The sequence below is a fragment of the Falco peregrinus genome, chromosome 1, assembly GCF_023634155.1.
Source record: "Falco peregrinus isolate bFalPer1 chromosome 1, bFalPer1.pri, whole genome shotgun sequence".
NCBI lineage: Eukaryota > Metazoa > Chordata > Aves > Falconiformes > Falconidae > Falco > Falco peregrinus.
In genome coordinates, this window is record NC_073721.1 from 99,177,714 (window position 1) to 99,198,639 (window position 20,926).

A 20,926-nucleotide genomic window follows, 5' to 3' on the forward strand; every position below is an offset into this window, starting at 1 on the left:
ACGTATGGTTCACTTGCATATCCCAAAGGATGCATTGTTCCAGAAAAATGAGTGAATTTGCGTGTTACAAGAACTCTCCAGCGTGAGCTTGAAATTTCAGCCTCACAGTTAACAGGGGCAGAAAACTGGAGGATGTAGTTTGATTCGTGATTTTTTTTTTTTTTTTGATTTTTTTTTTTTCCCCCTGGAAAGGGGGGGAACCCACAACTCCCATCAGCTCGTCCTGAGTTGTGGTTGTCGTCGTTCAGCTCTTCTGGAATAAGCTCAGCGTTAATACTGTGCTGTGCACGCATGCGCGTGGGAGGCAGCCTTTACCCCAAGGGACCCCGCAGAGTTTATTTATGCAAATGGCAAGAGCAAATTTGTTATTCTACAGGCGATGTTTATGTACCTTGCTGCTGGGGTGTAGGAAAGCCTGCGTTATGGCCACTATCAGCAGTGTCAGGTAGCAGAGTGCAGTTGTGAGTGATAACTGCCCTGTTCCCGTAGCTGCGACAATGGCGCTGGTGGCTCTTTGTTAAAGTAGCTAAAAATGAGCCTGGTGTGGGGAATTAACCTGTGCTTCTCACAAGTGTTCTCTCCAGCTGCCCAGACTGGAGCAGATGCCACATTTATCTCAAATCCTTTCTGAGTTTGCTTAATTTTCATAGGAACTTAATTTTCAGTTCACCCCTCCTTCTAGCTAAAAAAAAAGAAAAAAAAACCAACAACCAACAACCCCCAAACCCAAAACCAGCAGAAGAAACCTTCTCTTTCTCAGCCTTTTGCATGTGGCACAGAGTGATCTCCCCTGTCTTGATAACCCCAGGGCTTATGTGCCATCTGTGGCATGCTCCTTTGCCGTGGCTTGATTTCTCCTAGGCAGAAGTGGTTTCTGCAGTGTACTGGCGTGTACGCAGAGAGGTAAAACAGCTAATAAAGCACCAAAGATCACCTAGCAGATAGCTATAAAACCTGCCGCCTTTCTGCCATCGCCTTGCTGTCTGGGAGTCTTGGGCCACGGTGGGGAGTGGAGCAGCAGCAGGTCCCCTGGCAGTTGTTGCTGCAGCCGGGTTTAAGAAGCGTCGCCCTCATGTGCATGTAATTCCAGCTGAGCAAACATGGAGTGGAGGTGCTTCTCCTCTGCTTGATGTAGTTATTCTGATTTGAAATCAAAGGATCAAATCTTCACCTAGTGTCAGTCAGTGTCTTGCTCCATCGCAGCCAGGTGAGTGTGGCTGTGGCACTGTTCAGAAATTTTGGGCTGAGCCCATGCAGCTCTCGTGCACACATGTACATGCAAAGGTCATTTCAGCCATCCCCTCTTGGTGAGCCCATTCGTATGACACCTGCAATCCTCTGTTTTTGAAGCACTGCTGTTGTATAACCCTCTGAACACCCTGTGCCCACCTCTAAACCTTTTAAGTGGGAGCAGCAGCAATCTGCAAGGATGTGGCACTGCCTAGGTTGAAGGGCTGGGTATGGAGGGGAGGCATGTCAGAGCAGCATCTGAGTGTAGTTCATGGTTGTGTTACTCCTACGAAGATAAATATTGAGAAACAAACGTCTTTATTATTCCTCCTTCCGGTTCTGTGCTTTGCAGTGCCTTGACCCAGATACAGATGGCCACTTGCACTGCTGGGGGCATTGGACATGTGGCTTTCCCAAGGCCAGTACTGACTTATTTGCATGCTCCCAGCAAGACCCGAGGCAGATTGCTTTGTGTGGGGGTTGTGGACCACGAAGGGAGAACAGGAACATTGGGAGTGCTGAGGGAGCCTGCCAGCTCTTGTAATAATTTGCTTGCAAGCTCTTAAGCCCTGCTACTCTTTTTTGGAAACAATACACTTTTTCTGGGAAGCAGTGACACAGCTGTCTCCAACAGAGATAATTTTGAGTGCCTGCCTTCTGCTCTGGAAAGCATAAACTGCCGAAACAGTGAAAAAGTACTGTTTTCTTGGGGAAGTCCTTTGGCTTGAGTGAAATCAGCTTGAGCCCAAAGCTGATTTTCTAAGAAGTTGTGTGCATGAATTATTTCCAAAAAGATAAAGTGAAAATGTGCAAATTCCTGAATTCCTTAACCAGGCTGTTTTTTGTTTTGGGGTTGTTGTTGGTTGGTTGGGGGGTTTTGGGTTGTTTTTTGTTGGTTTTTGTTTGTTTGTTTGTTTTTTGGGGGGGGGGGGGCGGCGACACTGCTCTAAACCACATTTAACCAAATCTCTATATCCTCCAGATGTTGCCTTATATGCCACCTGTCAGCTGATGGGGAGGCTTGGATGCAGTTGCTGCTGGGATGTGTCCTTGGTGGGGCAGCTCAGATAGGGAAGGGAACTTTGCTATTATCGTCTTCCATGTCTCCACATAGGAAACACTCGTCTTTCCCTATCTCTTCCTTCCAGGCTGCCTGAACCAGGGCAATGGTCCTGCCCTGCCCAATTTACTTAGCGTGAAAGCCTGTGATCAGAGATAAGGCTCTCATCCTGTTCAGAGATCTTTGGTCTTGTGTGGGTTGCACATGGGCATCAGCTGTGACTTTTAACTAGAAGCAGGTAGAAGTTAGCCATCACACTGGCCTTCTTTGGGCATGGGGAAGGAAAGGATACTCTTTTAATAAAAAAAAAAAAAATCCAGGTTTTTTTTTTCCTGCGATGATGAAGAGGAGAGGTATGAGGATTCAAAGCATCTTGCTTGTAGAGCTGGTGGGGACAAAGGGCTAAAGTGATGTTTGAGTTGGATTTCAGTGGGTGCTTGTGTTTGCAAAGGGCAGTGATCGCTTTGTAGATTGACCCACCCAGCAGCTTTTGCTGTCCAGGACTCTTTTCAAGCCCAACCAAAACCCGCCAAGGCAACAAAATGAAGTGGGTATGTGTAGTTGCTGTCACGCACTGTCCTTAGGACATAGTATCCGCTTCCAATAGCCCCTGCCCTGCTAATCAGCAAATGAATAGGAATGGCAAATTGCAATTTAAACAAATAAATTGAAAAAAGAAACCCAAACATTTCTTTTGCACTGAAATTGCCAGGGCTAATCTCTAGATACAGGCCAGCCTTGAAATGAACCCAACTGATCCCATGGGCTTTGTTTTCCTCCAAGTGTTTCTTTATAGTCTACAGGAACAATTGCTTGGTGGCTTTACGCATCTCGATCCCAGTCCAGAACTGGTGCAACGTGATTTCCTCATGTGGCTGCCACTGCTGCAAAGGCTTTCGCGTCACTGTTTCCTGTTGACTCAAATGCTCCTTTTCTTACTTTTGCCGATGTCAAACAGAGATAGCAGATCAGGGGAGACTTCTGAGCAGTGCAGCACAGAAAAATAGAAATGTGGCAATTTCAGCATTAAGCCCTGTCAAAAAACACTCCAGCTTCCAACTCTTCCTAATTCCTGCTCGTAGTCCCCAAGAAAGGAGGCACATAACTCTTAAGTTAGGTTCAATCTGCAAGTGCCTGAACTATCTGCTGTTTCAAGATTTCTTTTTCCTGGCCCTTTTTTAAGCTGTTTATTCACTCTTACCTTGCCTGCTGGAAATGGCCTTTTTTTTCCCCTCCATCATAAAATACCACTGTTTGTTTTATTTCTCAGTGATTCCTGGGAGAGTGGTTGGTCTTTATGGTTTGGCAAGCAAGTTTTAAGAGTAAAAATGGAAGACCTTGCCTGGTTCTTAGGTGCTGTTCCCCAAAGGGTGGTCCTTACTGCTGATTTTTCTGATACTTGTTGCCAGGCATGTAGCAGGCCAATGCACAAACACTGTATTATTACCGAGTTGGTTTACCTATCCTGCTCTTTTGTTCAGCAGCCCTGTGGGATTTCTAAGTGTTAGAAAGCTGCACAGACAATTAGCTGGACCTCTTTATAAAAAATAATAAGTTTGAGTAGTCCAAAGTTCTGTATTTATGCTTGACCTGTGAAATGAGACTGTGGGTGGAGGTGATTTGATAGATGTTAACACTTGTGAACACATGCACAATACTTGCTAACTTTGAAGTTAGTCTGAAGCAAGAGCTGTTTGTAGCAAAAACCTGCTAGTGCCATGACAGCAGTGATGTGAATTTAAAACTGGCTGTTTTGGTGCTCACTTGAACATTTAAGAAAGAAGTAGTATCTTCCTTTAAGCATCATACTACAGACAAGTACCTCCAAAAGTCTGAGAGGGGCTGTGAAGTTTTGCCTGCACTGGAGAAGCAGGACATGCATGTTTTAAGATAGGAAGACTTAACTTTGTTTCCTTGAAGCTCACCTCTGAGGAAAGAGTAAAAAAACACATGCATGTTCACCTGACTGTATGCATGTTTGTACAAGCGTATGTATTGCTTACATAAATACACACACACACATCCCTTGTCAGATTGCTGAAAAATTAAATTACATCCTGTTGGAGATCAGGCAAGAGGGATTTCTTTTTTAAGTACGGGCTTGAAGAGATGCCTGGACAAGCTTGGCTAGATAAGCACGTGTCATGTGGAGAGATCAGTGAGGAAGGAGGTGGGAAAGAATAACAAGGAGATGGAAAAGGTGACCTGACTGGCAAGGCAGAGGCGATGTGTGTGCTGCAGCTGGAGGAAGGGTTGCTGAACAGGTAGGCACAGCATAGCCCATCAGTTTAACCAACTGCAGCGAAGACGTGACGTTAGAGATCTGATGTGGGCTGAAGAGCCAAGGTTGCTGGTGGGTTTGCATAGTTTCTGCTGCTCTGGCTTAGACTGCTGCCATAGCCGAGCCAGCTTGGATATCTTTCAGCAGCCTTATAATGAACAACGCTACATTGTTTCACTCTGTCTTTATGTGGACTGGAGATGGCACTTAACACACGGTCTTGGCGCTACATGCTGTAGTATTGGGAGATTGCTGGGAACACATCTATCTTAGCTTCTGGAAGGAGCTGTTGAGCAGAGCTCAGGACGGTGATGAGAAGCAAGCTGACACAAGCCGTTTGCTTTCCTGCTCATGTCTGGGGAGGAACGCAAGGATTCCTAGTTGCTTTTCTTCTGCTCTGTGCATCTCAAAATGTTAATACCAGTAGTCATTTCGAGCTGGCTGGCTGCCAGAAAGTGGAGTATAACAATGTTTATCCTCTTAAACTTAGAGAGGATTTAAAAGTAGCTTGTAGATAATTAACATCGGACCTGGGAAGGAGCTTGTGGGGAAAGAAGGGCAAATAGTACCATTAAAAGGCTTGACTGGTCTCAACTGAATTGTTTGCCTGTTTTCCAGTTTGCTTGTTCCTGTTACTCAGAGGAAAACTGAAACAGTCAGTACTGAATGTCCTGAAAGAATTACATGGGGAAATTTTTGAACCAGACTGCAACAATTCTAGGGTTTAGTTTTGTGGCAGGTCACTGTGTCCTTCCTGCCACAATTAAGGGAGCACCCCTTCTGCATGCACTAAACCCATACCCAGACTGTTGGGCATGCAGCTTAAGCAAGGCCTCCATGTCTGTAGACTTTTGCAAAAGCCAGAACAAAGACACACACACACCCCCCTCAGAGACCAGCAGCCATGATTAATGAGCTGAACTGCATTTCTGCCCAGCAGAAACATTGGTTTGTACTTTGTCCTTACCAGTTCCTTCATCACCCAGAGGTGTCTGCAGGTTAATTAGAGGAGTGCTGAAATTTGAGGGCCCAAAAAGGCAGCTGCCCTGCAAAGTGTATGGCAGGAAATCCCATTCTGGAAAACAATGCACATTCCCCAGAAAAAGTGTTGGGATACCCTTGAGACAACATCATCATGTGCCACTGTGGCAAAGCTGCAGTCTGTGAGATGTCTGGTTATGCACATTACGTTGTGGAGCATCTTTCCCCAGAGATCTGAGGTGTGTAGTAGAGAGCAGGTGACTTTTTGCAGATTTCTCTTGTGCCCACTCAGCTCAGAGTGCTGTTGAAGGGGTATCATCCTTACCGGTTCAGGCTAAGGACAGTTCAGGAAACCCAACAGGAGCTGGTCAGTGAGGAGCACACACCTACCGATATGCCCAATCTGCATGTGAACAGGATTTAATTTAATGACTGGGGGAAAAATCTTTGGGAGGAGTGCAGGGCAAGGAGATACTAATGGATCTTCTTGGTATTGACTTAATCTTTCCTGAAAAAATCAGGGTGGTTTTTTCCCCCCAATGTCTCGTGGGTATTTAATCTGTTTTTGTTTGGGAGATAATAGTTGTACTTACATTTTTCTGAGCCTGACAGAGGAGATGATTAATGCTGTTCGTATCTGTTGTGTTTGTGTGTGTGTGAAGGATCGCCTGTTCTTTGTGATGGAGTTCGTAAATGGCGGGGACTTGATGTTCCATATTCAGAAGTCGCGTCGCTTCGATGAAGATCGGGCCCGGTTCTATGCTGCAGAAATTATTTCAGCCCTTATGTTTCTCCATGAAAGAGGCATCATTTATCGGTGAGCTCTGCATTCATTCCTTCTCTTGGTCTGAACCCCATGGCTGAGATGATAGCTTGAGTTTTCTGCTTGGATAAATAACTGTCACTTGCTGCCCACCAGGAAAAAGTTGTCAGCTGGGGTAATAGTACCTCTGCTTTGCCACTGCACATTGTCCAAGGTGCACCAGCTTCCAGGAAGGAGTGAAATTTCTGGCTGCAGTACTGACTACAGGGAGGGTCTTCCTACGATGTCTGTGCAAGCACATAGAAGAACAGGTTTTCCTTCCAAGGCACAGTGGCTAGATTTTGCGTTAGTGTTAATTCATGCAGCTGGTTTATATCAGCCCCAAAACTGCCCCTTGCCTGCACCTCAGGTGCCTGTGTGGCTGCTGACCGACAGAAGCCTCTGCTGTGGGTCTGCTCTGTGCCGTAGAGCACATGTCAAACTGATAACAAAGGGGCAGGCACTAAGTGAAACCTTCCTGGGTTTTCTGGGAGGTAAATGCAAGGAGCTGTTGCTCTTGCCACTGTGTGCCTTGATATTTAAAGGCTAATATGTGCCGGTTACACCAAAGCCTCCTTATTTCCCTGCATTAGCTACAGGCCTGTGTTTTAAACCCTATCTGTTTGACATACCTACCCAGTGCCACTCAGCTCAGCCACTAAAAGTCTTTTCAATTCCTGCCATGATCCTACAGCAGGAGTTTTTCCTTCCTGCCCATGTTGGGCATCTTTGTGTTTGCGGCAGGATCAGAGCGTCAGTGCCTCCCTGCGTCAGCCTCCGCTCCCAGGTCTTAAGGCTGTTCTCAGGAAGCTATTTCTCATACGCAGCTCTCTTTTTATTTCTTCTTTATTATTATTCTGTACTCAGGGGGGTAGTTTGAATATATTTTTTCCCCCTTCTGTACTGTCAAAGTGCTCCCATATCAGCTGAAGCATCAAGGCATATATCAGCTAGCATGGATCAGACAGCCAGTCTGCTTTGCAGAGGTCTCCCTGGCCAAGACGACCATTTGACCAGCATCTTCCCATGTATACCAGGGGAAGAGCAAGACCTCTTCTGGGGTGAAACAGGACAGATGAGCAGGGAGATGTTGGCACTGAGACAGTCTGGTTATGCAGAAAGATTTCTTTTTGACATGCTTTGCAGAACACTTCTGGCATCCTCTTGCCCAGAGCACTGGAAAGGAGGAACAGTCAGTTGTTTTCTTTGGAATACTGTTACTTGGGTTCCAACAGCAAAGCATGCATATTTGGGTATGGTCTGCAGCAGCCCTGCTCAGTCCTACTTCTGGTATGCCAGCACTGCAAAGAATAATGTCAGCTCTCTCATTTTGCTGCTTGGTTACAGTTGTACAGCTGGGACCCACAACTGGATCCAGGATGAGACCAGTTCCAACCCAGTCACACTCTGTTAGTGCCATTTCAGACTGTGGGTTGGGCCAAATGCCACTTGGTTTGGGGCTTTGCATGGTTTAACGCAGGCAGTGCAGTCCTGTGTTTAGTAGTGCATCCTTCTATATCAGATAAACCCAGGTTTGAACACACTAAAACCAGAATAAGTGAGGACTAAAGTTGCCAAAGGGCCAGAGGCTGGGTGGGGGACTCTTTCCTATCTTGATGGTGAGATGATAGGATAAATCAAGTAAAAGCCACTTCTCTTTCTCTTCCTAGCTTGAGCTCCAGTAAGAAGTAGATGGTCAGGTGAGGACAGAGAATGTGAAATTATTTTTAAGTATGAGATCATATGATACATGTGGTACGGTGAAATAGAGAAGGAGTGTCATTTTAATATTCTCCGGGACCTGAGAGTATGAAAATTACTAGCAATGTATATCATATGTATCAAGCTTCTAAAGCATGGTGATTGTCTGCATAGACTAGCAAATCTACTTATTCTACAGCTGGATTTCAGTCTAGAATCATAGAATCTTAGAATCACTTAGGCTGGAAAAGGCATTTAAGATCATCAAGTCAACTGTAAGTCTAATTCCTCCCTTGTGAATAATGCCAGCCACTGAAGAGAGACCCTGCCAGATAATTACGCAAATGACATTATCCTTAAAATAGTGACATCCAGTAGTTATTGTCAATCATTCAGCAGCAAAACTGCATCTGTGCATAATGTAATGCTACTGTGCTTGCAGCCTGCCCTGTCCCCTCCAGCCTGCTGCCTGTCACAGGGCAGGGGTAATCCATCCCTTTGGATTCTGGCACTCTCCAAGTGCTGCCGTAATTCGTGATAGAAACTGGAGGAGTAACTGAAAAGCTCCTTGAACAACTGCACAGGCTTTGATCTTGTTGAGAAACTGGTTGAGCCATGGAGTCAGGTAGCTTCAGCTGCATGGGGCAGATTTGCAGGGGGGTGACTTTTTTAAAAAAACTTAGTCAGGGTGATTCCATTCTGGAAGATGTAAGAGGAGAGCTGCTGGCTGCAGCTGTACTGAACTGAGGTTGCTTCTGTTGGGTCATGAGCACCAGGCTCCTGGAGGGAGTCTGCAGGATGGTAGGAGGTACTCGGAAGGGAACCACTGCACTTGTGTAGGAGAGTTTGGAGATTTTATGATCAGAATGAGAGTGCTTGCTTAGGAAGCTGGGAGCAGCAGGGAGAGACACCAGGAAAAGCCTGACCAGAAAGTGTTTGGCCACAGGCTTGTCAATGTGCTTCTTCTTTCTGGATTCCCAGGGTCAACAGAGTAAGAGAGCTGCTGGCCTAAAATACCTTGGGTCATTTATTTTTATTGTGGGTTAAGCTTAAACATAATACTACGTGTTTTTCCTTGCCCCCTTCAAGATTAAGCAGTTCACGAGAGAGTCTGCATTTACCAACACAATGAGTATTCTCCTGGTAAGTCAAGTTGGTTTTGCCACAGGTGCTGCCAAAACTGGGTCTTCTCTCCTTTGAAATGCCAGAGAGGCTTGAGAGCCAGCACTGATAGTTCATCAAGAAGGAGCTGAAATGTGTCACTTTGGTGTGAGATGACAATGCTGGTAATGGCTAAAATCAGGCATTTGGTTGATTCCTTTTTCAGCCACACATATGCAGTTTGAAATAGCCATAGTGAAGTGTTTCTTCAAGTGCTTCTGTGAGTCTGTGAGAATGGAGTTCCTGAGGCAGATGGTGTATTTTGGTTATATGTGACTTTTTAATGTTAAAACCAGGCTTACTGCTGGATTGGTGCTCTCATAGGATGGTTTTCATGATGCAACTAAAATTTTCAGTGAGTTTGCTCCTTACTTCGAGGAAACTGCTTTTTGTTACTAATCCCTGACCAAAATAGAAGTCCCATAAATGTAGGTATGTGTATTTGGGGCTTTCTAAAAGAGCTTTCAGTTCCATGGATTTTTTTTTTTTTCATTTGCAACACTGCAAAGGAGACATGGCTTTCTGACCTTATTGAGGAAACATCTCTGTCTTTCCCTAAGCTGAGGTTTAGCTGTCAATACAGCAATGCCTATTCATAGTTGCTTCCTGAAAAAAATGGCAACAAGTACAGTGTGGTTCCTTATCCCATCATACAGAGGAATTAATCCAGCCGTGAAAACAAGCTTTTCAACATGTCACATCATAGCGTATTGTGCACTCCTAACCACAGAGGAATAGGACAAGGACGTATTTAGGATCAGCTCATGCTGGATGTTGCCAGGAAAAGGTTAGGCAGTAATCAAGGCTATTGTAGATAAAATCTTTGCTCACAGGGCAGTATCTTGCACAGCTGCTTTCTTCAAGCTTACTTCTAAAGGAAAACAGTGCTGGGTCCTGTTGCAGGTAGGTAGGTTGGTGTGCGATTTTTATCTAAAGACTGTTAGGTGCTATTTTTCTTGAGGCAGCACTTCCCAACTTTCACTTTCCAGTTCAGCAGTTCCCAGGGTTGGCTTCTGTGTGTGCTGGAAACAAAACAAAACAAAACAGCAGGCACACCTGAGCAGTGGCTTACTCAATGCAAGTGAGCTAGTCCGCTCATAAGTATTCTAAAGACCAAAAAGGTAGTAAATGATCATAAGAGTTTATTTTAAAAGCAGGACTTTTCCTTCCATGTAGCATTACTGTAAGAATGGCTGGTCTGCCCTGCTCCCCTCAAAGTCAAACCTTTGCATAGGTTGATGTACAGCTTTGCTAGTGGAAGGGTCCAGTTGCGAAGGTCACCTACATGGTGTCCCACAACAGAGGCATCATACCTGTGTATTGAGGTCAGATGCAAATGTTTTCTTTAGTTGTTGTAGGCTTGGTGGTTTGGTTTTCTCTGCAGGAGGGGGCTGAGGGGTTTGCCCTGCAGACTTTTTCAGTTCCAGAAAGATAATGGCCTTTTACAGGTGACATGAAGCAATCAACCCAACCTAATGGCATGGTCTTGATTTTTATGACAAACCTTCTTTCTCTCCCTCTGCAAATGTGTCTCACTGGTAGGATGCATGGGCTGAGATGGTCACTTTTCAGAACATGTCGCTGCTACCTGCAGAGGCAATACAACATGCAGTATATATGGTGACATACCTGAACTATATCTGGAAGCAGAGGCAGAGCGTCACCTTTGCACCCTGCACTTTAATGCTGGTTTTGCCAGCCCTAGATATGGAGTTGGATAGCAGAGCCACCTGCGTGCCCCAGCTCACTGCTTGGCACGGCACAGTGGCAGATACATCGTTAAGGGTATAGGGAGGCATGTAGGTCATGTAGCTGACCAAGAACCAGAGGAGCCAAAAGGCTGGGCTACAGACCTTGAGAGGACTAGCTGTTGGCTGGCTGAAGAAAAACCTTGTTTTTATCCTGAGGGCTCATGCTAGTTAGCTTATTCCACTGCCTTTGTGTCTGTATTGCTATTTCTAATGGCCCTTCTAGAGATGCGAAGGGTCTGCATGTGCTTCATCCTGGCTCTGAATGTGGGATGGTGTGCACAGAGTCCCCATGCTTTGATGTGGCACCAGCCACCATTAAGTTGGTCCCCCGTGACTTGATTGTGTTTAATAGGATGTGTGGTCCCTTTGGAAGGCATAAGATAATTATACAGCTATCCAGATGAGAACATGGTCTTACCTTGGGGCTGAATACTAGCTCTTGGGGAAGGTAAGAGCGGCTTACTAACAGGAATTGTTTTACTTTCCTGTGTGTTACCAGAAAGCATCATGTTCATGTGTGTGGTACTCCTTATGACAGGGAAAAGCTCTGTCTCCTCTGGGATCTGGAAAGATTGCTGTATAGTGGCCAGGTCTCTGAAATCATCACCTTTCCCTAGTGTAGGAGACCCATCAGGTCTGCAGCTGTGCGTCTCATGACTGTTGGCTTTTATAGGGAATGAGTTTTTTGCAACAGGTTAATTCCCTGCCAATTCAAACAATAAGCCTGTGACACTTGAAGGAAGGTTTACATAAGCCTTTTACGGAGACCAGTTTTGCTGGAAAGACTCCTATTAACTGAAACAACACTAAAGTTTCTTTCAGCAAAATCAATTAAAAATTACATGCTGAAAACAGAAGCTGAATGCCTTTCCTAATTACATACAGCCACTGTTAACAGAGCAACTCTTATTAGTGTGCTGTTTTGCTTTTTCCATGGGTCAAGGCATTGTAGACACGGGATTCCTCATGTTCTCTCTCTGTTGTTTTTTCGGGGGGAGTTTTTGGCAGCTGGTGATTTTGTTTATTCTCATCTTATGCCCTTTCTGACATCTGGAACCAGATCTTGTTTCCCCTGAAGTCAAGGGCCTTTCCCCAGGGAGGTAAATTAGCAGTCAAACTGGATCTGTGACTGATACCAGCAGTGCCCTGCAAGGCAAACCGGCTGGCTGGGGGCCTAGCCAGGGATTACCATTGGTTTGCTCAGGTGCTATGCATAGCTTTGTTTTCTTTGCAAATAAGGATAAATCTTTTGTTTAATGAGGTGTTTTTAAGCTTTTCCGAAAGTTTTTGCTTGTGGTACAGTAGATGCATCTGTAGGCAGTGTGCTGTGTTTGATGCCTCCCTCCTCCCCAGCCTGAGTCAGCTGCACGTGGGCAGAGGCATGTTGTTTGCATTGGGAGGAGGTGGTGGGACAGAGCTCAGCCAGTGTCCAGGGGGCTGTGACCCCGGCTCCATTGAGGGCCACAACCTCAGCTGTGGGATCTGGTCCCTACCGCTTCCAGGAGAGCTCCTAGACTTGGTGCTTTGCTAGATTGGGGCCCTGAGGATGAGAGTAGATGTATGTAAGCAGAACAACATGAAGGGTGTGCTGCGTTATGAGAACAGCGGAAATAATGAAATATAAGCAGATTTTACAGTGAACGAGTCAAGCAAATCAGCTAAAAGCAGTGAATTGGCACAGAATAGCATACCAACAGCCCCGTCCCTGCAACAACTGCTTAGTGCAGCAGAGAAATTTTCATGCCAGAGTCTGGAAATACTTCGTTCAGCTTTAGGAAATATAAAGGAATGTCTTTTAGGGTCAAGAGTGTAGTAATGTCTGTGGCTATCTTATCTGACAGTCAACAGCTCATGTAGACTGATCTGTGCTTCTAGACAGCATGTCTTCCACATTGTTTTCCACTCAAACGTGGTTGCTGCCTGCTTGCAAGCTGGGCTCTTTTACAGCCTCTGGCAGGCAGTGTTTAAAGCGTTGTTTCTCTGCACTTGATCAAACGGAAAGTGCAGAGAAAAAACCTCAGCCTCTCACGTTTCCATGTCATGTTTAATCAGTCACTGTGCGGGACAGTTTAGTCCTGATTTACAGTTATGCTTACGAAGAGAAGTCCTGTTTTGAGATCCACATATCAGATCTCTGTGCCCCATTGACTCTACTGTATATAGTCTGTGAACTTCAATGCAACTTTCCACATGACTAAGGACTACTGAATAGCCTACAGAAGTTATTGGCTCTGCTAGTGTCTACTTTTCCTTTACGGTTATTTAAAGGGACTGATCTGAAACCTGCAAACCCTGCACATAACGAGTTTGTATAAATCATTAAAACCCAGAGCTCGAAGGGGTTTCAAGAGTTTGTCTAGTTCATCCACCTGCCCCAAGGCTGAATAACCTTTACCTAAATCTCTTGTACTTTCACTCTTCTCCTTTGGGGTAGTTGTTAACATTTGCGTGTAATAACTTGTGTACTACGCTTACAGGCACTGACGCATTTACTGAATGTTTGAAATGAGTGAACGGTGTTAGCTGGGAATTCTGGTACTGGTACGATAAAAAAAAAAAGCAATATTGCTCACATGTGGAGAGGGTAAGTGATTAGATGTGACTTGTGTTCTGTCATTCTTTTTTGTGACAAGTACATCCTTATGAAGGCATTTCACAATTAAAAAGCACACAGATGTAATTTAAGGAATAGCTACATGTAACGATTACAGACAGGTTCTTAAAGAAAGGAGCCCAGAATTAGACTCAGTCTTTATTAAGTCCCAGAGCACCTGAGAATATTTAGGTTAGAATTTCTGAAACCAAGGCACTTTTTTCTACAAAAAGACTGTTCTTCTTGCCCTCTTCATTGCTTTTTAAAGGTGTGAAGGTTATGAGAAGGAGCAAAAATAAAAATCGGAATAAATTTTAAAATGTTACGTAAAATTTATTTTTTAAAACTGCCCCGAAATATTATTGCTACCTTTTTAGCCAGAACTGCTTACCTGACTTTTAACATGTCCCCTGATATCAAGGGCATTCAGACCTATGATTTTAAGGACCTAATTTTGAAAACTTTTTCTCTGACATCTCCAGAATTGCCCAGCATTAATCCAATCATTTTATTCATCTTTGTACCCACCTTGAATTGAGAGAGCTTTAAATATTAATGTCAGAGAAGATGACCCCTGAGTTAGCATTAGGGAGGCTGATATATATAGCTGTGGAAAAGGTCTCTGTCAACCTTAATAAATGTTTTGTGCAATTTTTTAAAACAAAGATTATGCCAAAGAATGCTGTTGCATCTGCTCCCTCCGACTTGCTGAAATGGAAGATTTCTTGCAACATGACAAGTTGTAGTGGGTGAAGCTACTATATATGTAAGGGAGACAATGAGAAAAATCAGTATTGTTGACATACTTGGCCTGCAGCAACTGCCATAGCTATCCAGGGATAATTTGTCTCTTTTAGCTGTAGCAAGATCAGTGCCTGGAGTTTCCTTTGTCAATAATCTCAATGTTTAGATCTTGGTCTTTATGTCAGTGAGCATGTAGGTACTCTGGTTTTCTGCAGAGTAATTTTGTAAAGTCACCCAGCAATTTTTAATATCAATGGTGCATCACTGTAACACCTTGTCTTTAGCTCCTAGTTCAGAGTCATCAGGTGCCTGTGATGATACAGAAATTAAAAATGATAACACAGTAGAAAATCTCAACTATTACATGGCAACACTGCAGTAGTAGTTGTCTGGTTTAGAATTCAGAATTTCCATGGGAGAAAACTCCTATCTTCTGCCAGCGGTACCCTGGGCAGGACGGCGGGCACAGCTTTGCTTCTGCCCTCTGTGTGCCAGCCGAGCTGCTTGTAGTTAGCTGCTGCTGCGGGCCAGGCTGCAGATTGCGAAGCCTGTTCCCATGGAGCAAGGGGAAAGCATTGCTCATCATTTGGCCTCTGAGTCATAACACCTTTGCTGTTAATAGGATCGAGAACCTCTCCTTTTATGAGGTGGTGCCTAAAGGCACAATTTAGTCTCAGAATTGTATTACCCCGATTATTATTCCGCTAAAGCAGGTGGCGGTATTCCAGCTGACAACAATGGAAGTGGGAGCAAGCCTTCAAGTCTCAACTGTGTACAAGGTGTGATATATTCCAAACCACAGAGATCCTCCATGCTCTGAGCTGATTGCTTTTGAATCAATTAAAGTTTCACAAGCACGATTTATTATTAACATCTAGAGCTGCTTTCACAAATCTCTCAGCAGCATAGTAGAGAAGTGCTTATGAATCAGGAAAATTCCTTCCAGCTAGGAGAGGTTATTTGCTAGCTAAAACTCTGATCCAGTCATAACTGCCATAGCAAAGTCCATCAAATAAGCATGTGAACGTTTGCATCTAAAAAATTTCTGATCTATGCCGTTTCAGGGAAGGCAGCAGTGTCATGGTGCCTCGCCAAAGTGGGTCATGGCTTCTTTCTTTGTGTTGGAAAATGAAGGGGGCTGGAGGAGGGAGGGGGCGGGGAGGAGAGGAGTTGAAAAAAGCAGGGTTAGCTGTGCAAAGTAGCAGGGGGAGATTATTCCATGTGCAAAAACCTGTGTGGTAGAAGTAGTGGTTAGGAAGCGATCCCTTCAGACTCTTCATGGGCTTTCAAATGAACCTGCATGTGCTACCGTAGCGAGGCTGCAGCACGTTTCAGCATGCAGGCTCCGTGGCACCCGCGTTACAGTCCAAGCTGATGTGTGACATTTAGTATGTGGGCTTCGGGTTTTCTCTTCCCTTCTCTGGGTCTGGTTACGTTCCTTGTGACATTTACCTACGTATGAAAATGGAGCAGTGTCCCGGTGGCCTTATTGACTTGTACCTAAAAGCCGAATTAGAGTGCTTTGTATTTCTGGTTGTCAGTATCTCTTGACTGTAAGTTGAGAAATTCTATGCTTATCAATGTTTTGAGGATTTTGACACAATCTTATCAAGTTAATGTAGCCTTTGCCATTGCCTCCACCTTCTCTTAATTTTTATTTCTTTTCCTTTATAACCATTCTTCCTAGCTGGAGCTCCCCATTTCAGTATTTCTCATATCACTAGTTCAAAACCTGGTGCCTGAACAGCGGCTTTACAGCCAGAATTTCTACCTTCAACCGCTGTTGAGCACAGAAGGGAGCAAAAATCTTGGCAGCTGGCTCCTGCTTCTTGCTTGTCTGCCCAGCCTTGATAAATGAGAAAGCCAAGGAGCTGCTCTGACTCTTGCCAGCTGGCCAAGCTCCCAAAGAGACAGTCCACCCACCCCCCACAAAGGTCAGAGCGCAGCCCTGCCCGGCCGCTCTACCCTTGCCGGAGCATGGAGCAAGAGCTGGTCCTGCCAGCCCTGCTCCTGCTGGGGTCTCTCTGGGACCAGGGCCAGCCCCCGCGGGAAGGTTACAGCTCTCGGTCTCTCTGTGCCGCCTGGGATGCCGCAAACGAGCGGCAGATTCAGCCAGCCCAGCTCACGCCTTGAACTGCTGAGTTAATTGCAAAATTGTGATGGCTGGTAGATGGCAGTCAGCTGGTGGTAGGTTTGAGATGGGCCTAGTGTAACTCATACCTGAAGTCACAATTTTTCCCCCTATACCTACCCAAAGAGAAAATGCCCAAATAAGCCTTTATTGCCCCATATCTGTTAAATAGATAGCTTTTATTTGTGACTGAGCCACTTGAAACATGCTTTCCTGTCTGCTTTCAGAAAGGCAATACTAACCTGTGCTGCTTCTTGTAAATTATGATGTTTTGGAAAGGAGTCAGCTTTTCAGGAAAGCGAGACCAGCATTTGAACCTTTAAAGCCACGAGATGTCTGTGGCTCGAGTGGGCTGGCGTCTGATTCATGAGTGGAGAGTCTGTGTTGCGCATCCCCCTATAGTCTTTTGATCTAGCAAAATTGCCCTGCTCACTCAGATCAGTGACTCCTGTGACAGCGATAGCCCCCGGCATTTTGTGCGATAAACATCATGGAAAACTGTCTTGCACCCTGCTCTGTTTATGGCACCTCATCATCTCCAGTCACAGCTGCCTTTGGGGTCCTTCTGGGCTGACAGCTTTCCCCCAGGTCACAGGGCAGTCAGGAGAGGTTTCTGCCAGAGCTGTTGGATGCTGCTTCCCAGCATCAGCTGGTGACGTTTCTGGGTCCCTGCTGGCCAGGAAGCAAGACAGCAAATTCCAACTATTGCGTGAACCAGTAAGCCGACACTGGACTAGGGACGTGTGAAAGGGAAGGGATGATAAGTGACAGTTTCTGCAGCCTAGCTGTTATCTCTGCACGAGTTCAGTGTGACATGGAGTATCAGGTATCTCCACGTTCTGTCACATCTAGGACAGGTTAATTGAAGTCATTGTTTGACTGACTGAGAGCCTTCCCTACTTTCTCTTTGCTTTCTTACAACCAGATTTGTGCTGAAACTCTCCACCTCTTCTCCAGGGAAGCTCCTAATATTCCCAAGTCTTTGCTCTGCTTGTGACTTCCTCGAGACCATGCTGTGGTTTGGGGTGGTTCAAGCTCTCTTGTTCCCTGGGGGATGCATCCAGGTAGAAGATGGCTGTCCTTCAGCAGGGTTGGCTTGTAGATGTGAACACATAATTCCCTGAAGCCCACACCAAGTACATAAGAATGCCTGTAGCCACTGGGTATAACGCAGGCATCACTTTTCCTCGGCCTGTGTTGGCAGGGCCGTTTGCAGCACTGGCCAAGTGAGTGGCTGCGTCCCAGGCACTGTTACGTAAGGAAGAATTTCAACATTAATTATGTGTCTTGGCTTTAGGTTTCATTCTGTCTCTCTGGACACCAGAAGTAGTCTCAGAAGATTCAGTGTGGCTTCTGCAAACAAAACAAACTTTATTTTCCAGGCTTTGGGCTCTACTGCTTTCTCCTGGAGCATCCGCTCCTTTGGGACATTTTCCCTTTGTTTCCCCGCCACCGAGAAGGAACAGCAGTTTTCTGGAGATGCTGCTGAGCATAGCTAACATGCTAACATATTAGTGCTGCAGCAAGGCTGGCACTTTCAGTCAGACAGATTAAAAAGGAGAACTTAAGCTTTCCCTTTGCTCTCAGCCACCTTCCTCGTTCTGAAGGGCCGGAGGAGGGAGGGAGGGATGGACTCAAGGCGCTGCTGCCGGCCGGGCTGCAGAGGTGGTCTGGGGCAGAAGTGCGGGCTGGGGAGAGATGGCTGTGGGCTGTTCGGATCATGTTCTCGCCCTAATGGCTTTCCACCCCCTCATCCTACTGCGGCTGAAGTCATTAATGCTCATTAAGCCAGGATGGAAACAAACCCAAACAAGAAGAGTCTACAAAATAATTCTGTTACTCCAGACTGTTTTGTTTTTTTTTCTTGTTGGGTTGTTGGTTGGTTGTTTTTTTTCCAATGAAGCAATTGTCATCCTGTCATCCCATTTTTAGCCAGACTGGAAACAATCAGCAGGACAATAGTGAATTCCCCTCCTGGGGAGGCAGTCACGGGATCTGCTCCCGGATGGGAAAGGTGAGGCGCCTTCCTTCGACTGTCTTGGGGGGAAGAATCTCCCTCACCAATTCCCGTGGGCATTGCTGAGAGCCCTGGTTTTGTGCAGCCCTTCCCGGTGAGTCACAGCCTCTGGCTCCTCTGAGCCCTCTGGACTGGTTGCATTTTCTCGCAGCCCGCTGCAGGGTTAACCCTTCTGTGGTTTCACCCAGGTGCTCTCATGCGTGTACGACCCATCCCACTCGCTGGCTGATGATGTAGATTGTGGGTGCCAGAAAGTCATGAAGTAATCTGTGGTTTAGACCAACAACAGGCTAGTACAGAACTCACACAGAGGAGGGGAAGATTTTTCCAGTCTTGCTCATCTGAGTGATACTTGATCTTAGGAACGGCTGTGTAAGGGGACAGCGCTTCAGAGCAGGGTGCTGTGTGGTGTGAGCAAATGTACTGGAGTTTGGCAAAAAGCAGGGGGTGCAATAGGGGGGACAGGAGCCAGATGAAGTCCTGTGGTAGCACCACAGAAAGCCACGATGCAGCTCGGCCAGAGTGACCCAGGAAACCTCTCAAATCCTATAACTGCTTGTGACATGGGTTATGTGAAATGCTGTCCTCTGCCAAGGGCAGAGCCTGCAGCTGTGTCATGCTCAGGCCCTTCTTTTTGCTGCTGAGTTTGGTTGTAGCACGTGGGGAAGCGCTGGATTCCCCCTCTTATCACTGCACCTCCATGCAAGGGCACCGTGCCTACCTGGCACCAGCATCCTCACTGCCCCAGAAAGCACAGATGGGACAGGGCATGGAAGGGCAGGGTCAGGTAGGAAAGTAAAGTGGCCATGCTGCCGGAGGAGTAGGCAGAAATGACCAGAGAGAGGGACCTTGCTGTCTTCAGCTTCTAAAAAGCAGCCCTGATGACACCTTAGTGACTGGCCAATGCAAAAAGCAAACACTTTCCTTTAAAGATGCAGGAAGACGCTAAGCCTGAATCCGTGTTCTGTCTGGGCTTTGCGCATGAGGTAAAAGCCACAGGGCTGACTAGCAAGGTGCCAGAAAAAGCTCCAGCTGCCCAGGGCAACCGAGGACAAAAGAGAGCTCTGCTTGCTGGGCTGCTGGGTTTAGCAGCAAGTCACCGCGTCTTTGAGTAACGCGTCACTAGTGCTGGAGCTCTGACGTCAGTGCTGTGAAGGTGCCATGTGGGCACCAGAGCCGTCGGGCTGTGGAGTGCTTCATCTCGAGGTACAGAGCTGGAGTGGTGAAGCACTTGGTGAAGAAATCTGCCGTACAGGCTCGTCTGGGGATGCACGGTGGGAAGTGTTTCTGCCTGATCCCTGAAACTTGGATTAGCTCTGGGGCAGAGCCTCCTGCATCCAAACTTCATACTGGGTGTCAGCTGCACCCGCTCCGTGTCTGGGCAGAGCCCCTCTGGGAGAATGCTTTGCTTGCTCTGGGGGAATGAAAGGCTGTTGATAAGGGTTGTCATCTTGTTGAGCGTTTTCTGTTTTGAGTCATTCCAGTCATGGTGAGGGTTGCTGGCAGTGCCAGGAGTGACAGCGAGCACTTAGTTGGGGACAGCGAACCAAACACCCAAGGGTTGAGTTCCAGGTAGCAGGCGTGGCTGTGGAGACACGGGCATGTGCAATGGAAATGCAGAGATTCAAAACCAATAGTACAAAATTAAGGAATTGACTCTAGGGGAAGCAAGCTGGGTTTGGATTTGTATCACTGTGGTGCTTCCCATGTCACCACACAGACAATGTGAGGTGTGAAGCGAAAGTAGCACTGTGTTTAAAAGTTGATTCCCAATGCACATGGATGTGATCTTGATGTGAAAGTGGCTGCTATGTCATGGTGTGGTGGCTTTCCTGTTACAGTCTGGCACGAAGTATGCTGCAGCACCCACACCACCATCCCACACACAGCGTTCTCTGCTCTTAACCCTACCGTGAAATCATTTCTCATGCAAAATCATGAAGAGATTTGCAAACCATTTGTAAAGTAAAGCACTGTGAAGTCTGCTTGAGAACAGAAGCTGGGGACACGTAAACACACGTGCAGAGAGGACAGGGGTCATCTATTGCTCCTTGTCTGGGTAGCCTGTCTAGAACAGTTCCAGGAATTCATTAGCTTTAATGTATCTTTTGTGGGTGATGCATTTCAGCCTGTTAAAATAATTCACTTTTTGTTCCTTTTTCTCAGGGCAGTAAAGGGTCATCCTGCTTTCCCTGAGCCTCTATGTTCTTCCATTAGTCCTTGATCAATGATTTATTCATGGGGAGAGTATTTGAAAACAGCAGTCCAGCCTGAGCATAGCGGCACTCAACTGTGTAGATAGATGAGTTTGAAGTACTTGATGATTGAACCCACTGGAATTGTCAATAACATTAACAACTGCTTTCCTGCCACAAAATAAAAATACAGCTTTGAGGTAGAATGTGCTACACTTTGATGAGAACATGAGCTAAAAACCAATGCGCGTTAGATGCCACCTGGGTGTACCTTTAGCA

The 20,926-nt window shown here is 46.0% G+C and overlaps 1 protein-coding gene across 1 annotated transcript in view; it reads left to right on the forward strand.

Moving 5' to 3' along the window:
• PRKCH (protein kinase C eta) overlaps window positions 1-20,926 on the forward strand; it is a 121,634-nt gene that overhangs the window by 67,007 nt on the left and 33,701 nt on the right. The window contains exon 10 of the mRNA XM_027793084.2: window positions 6,215-6,369. Within this exon, the coding sequence (XP_027648885.2) occupies window positions 6,215-6,369 (155 nt within the window). The remainder of the gene's footprint in view (window positions 1-6,214; window positions 6,370-20,926) is intronic.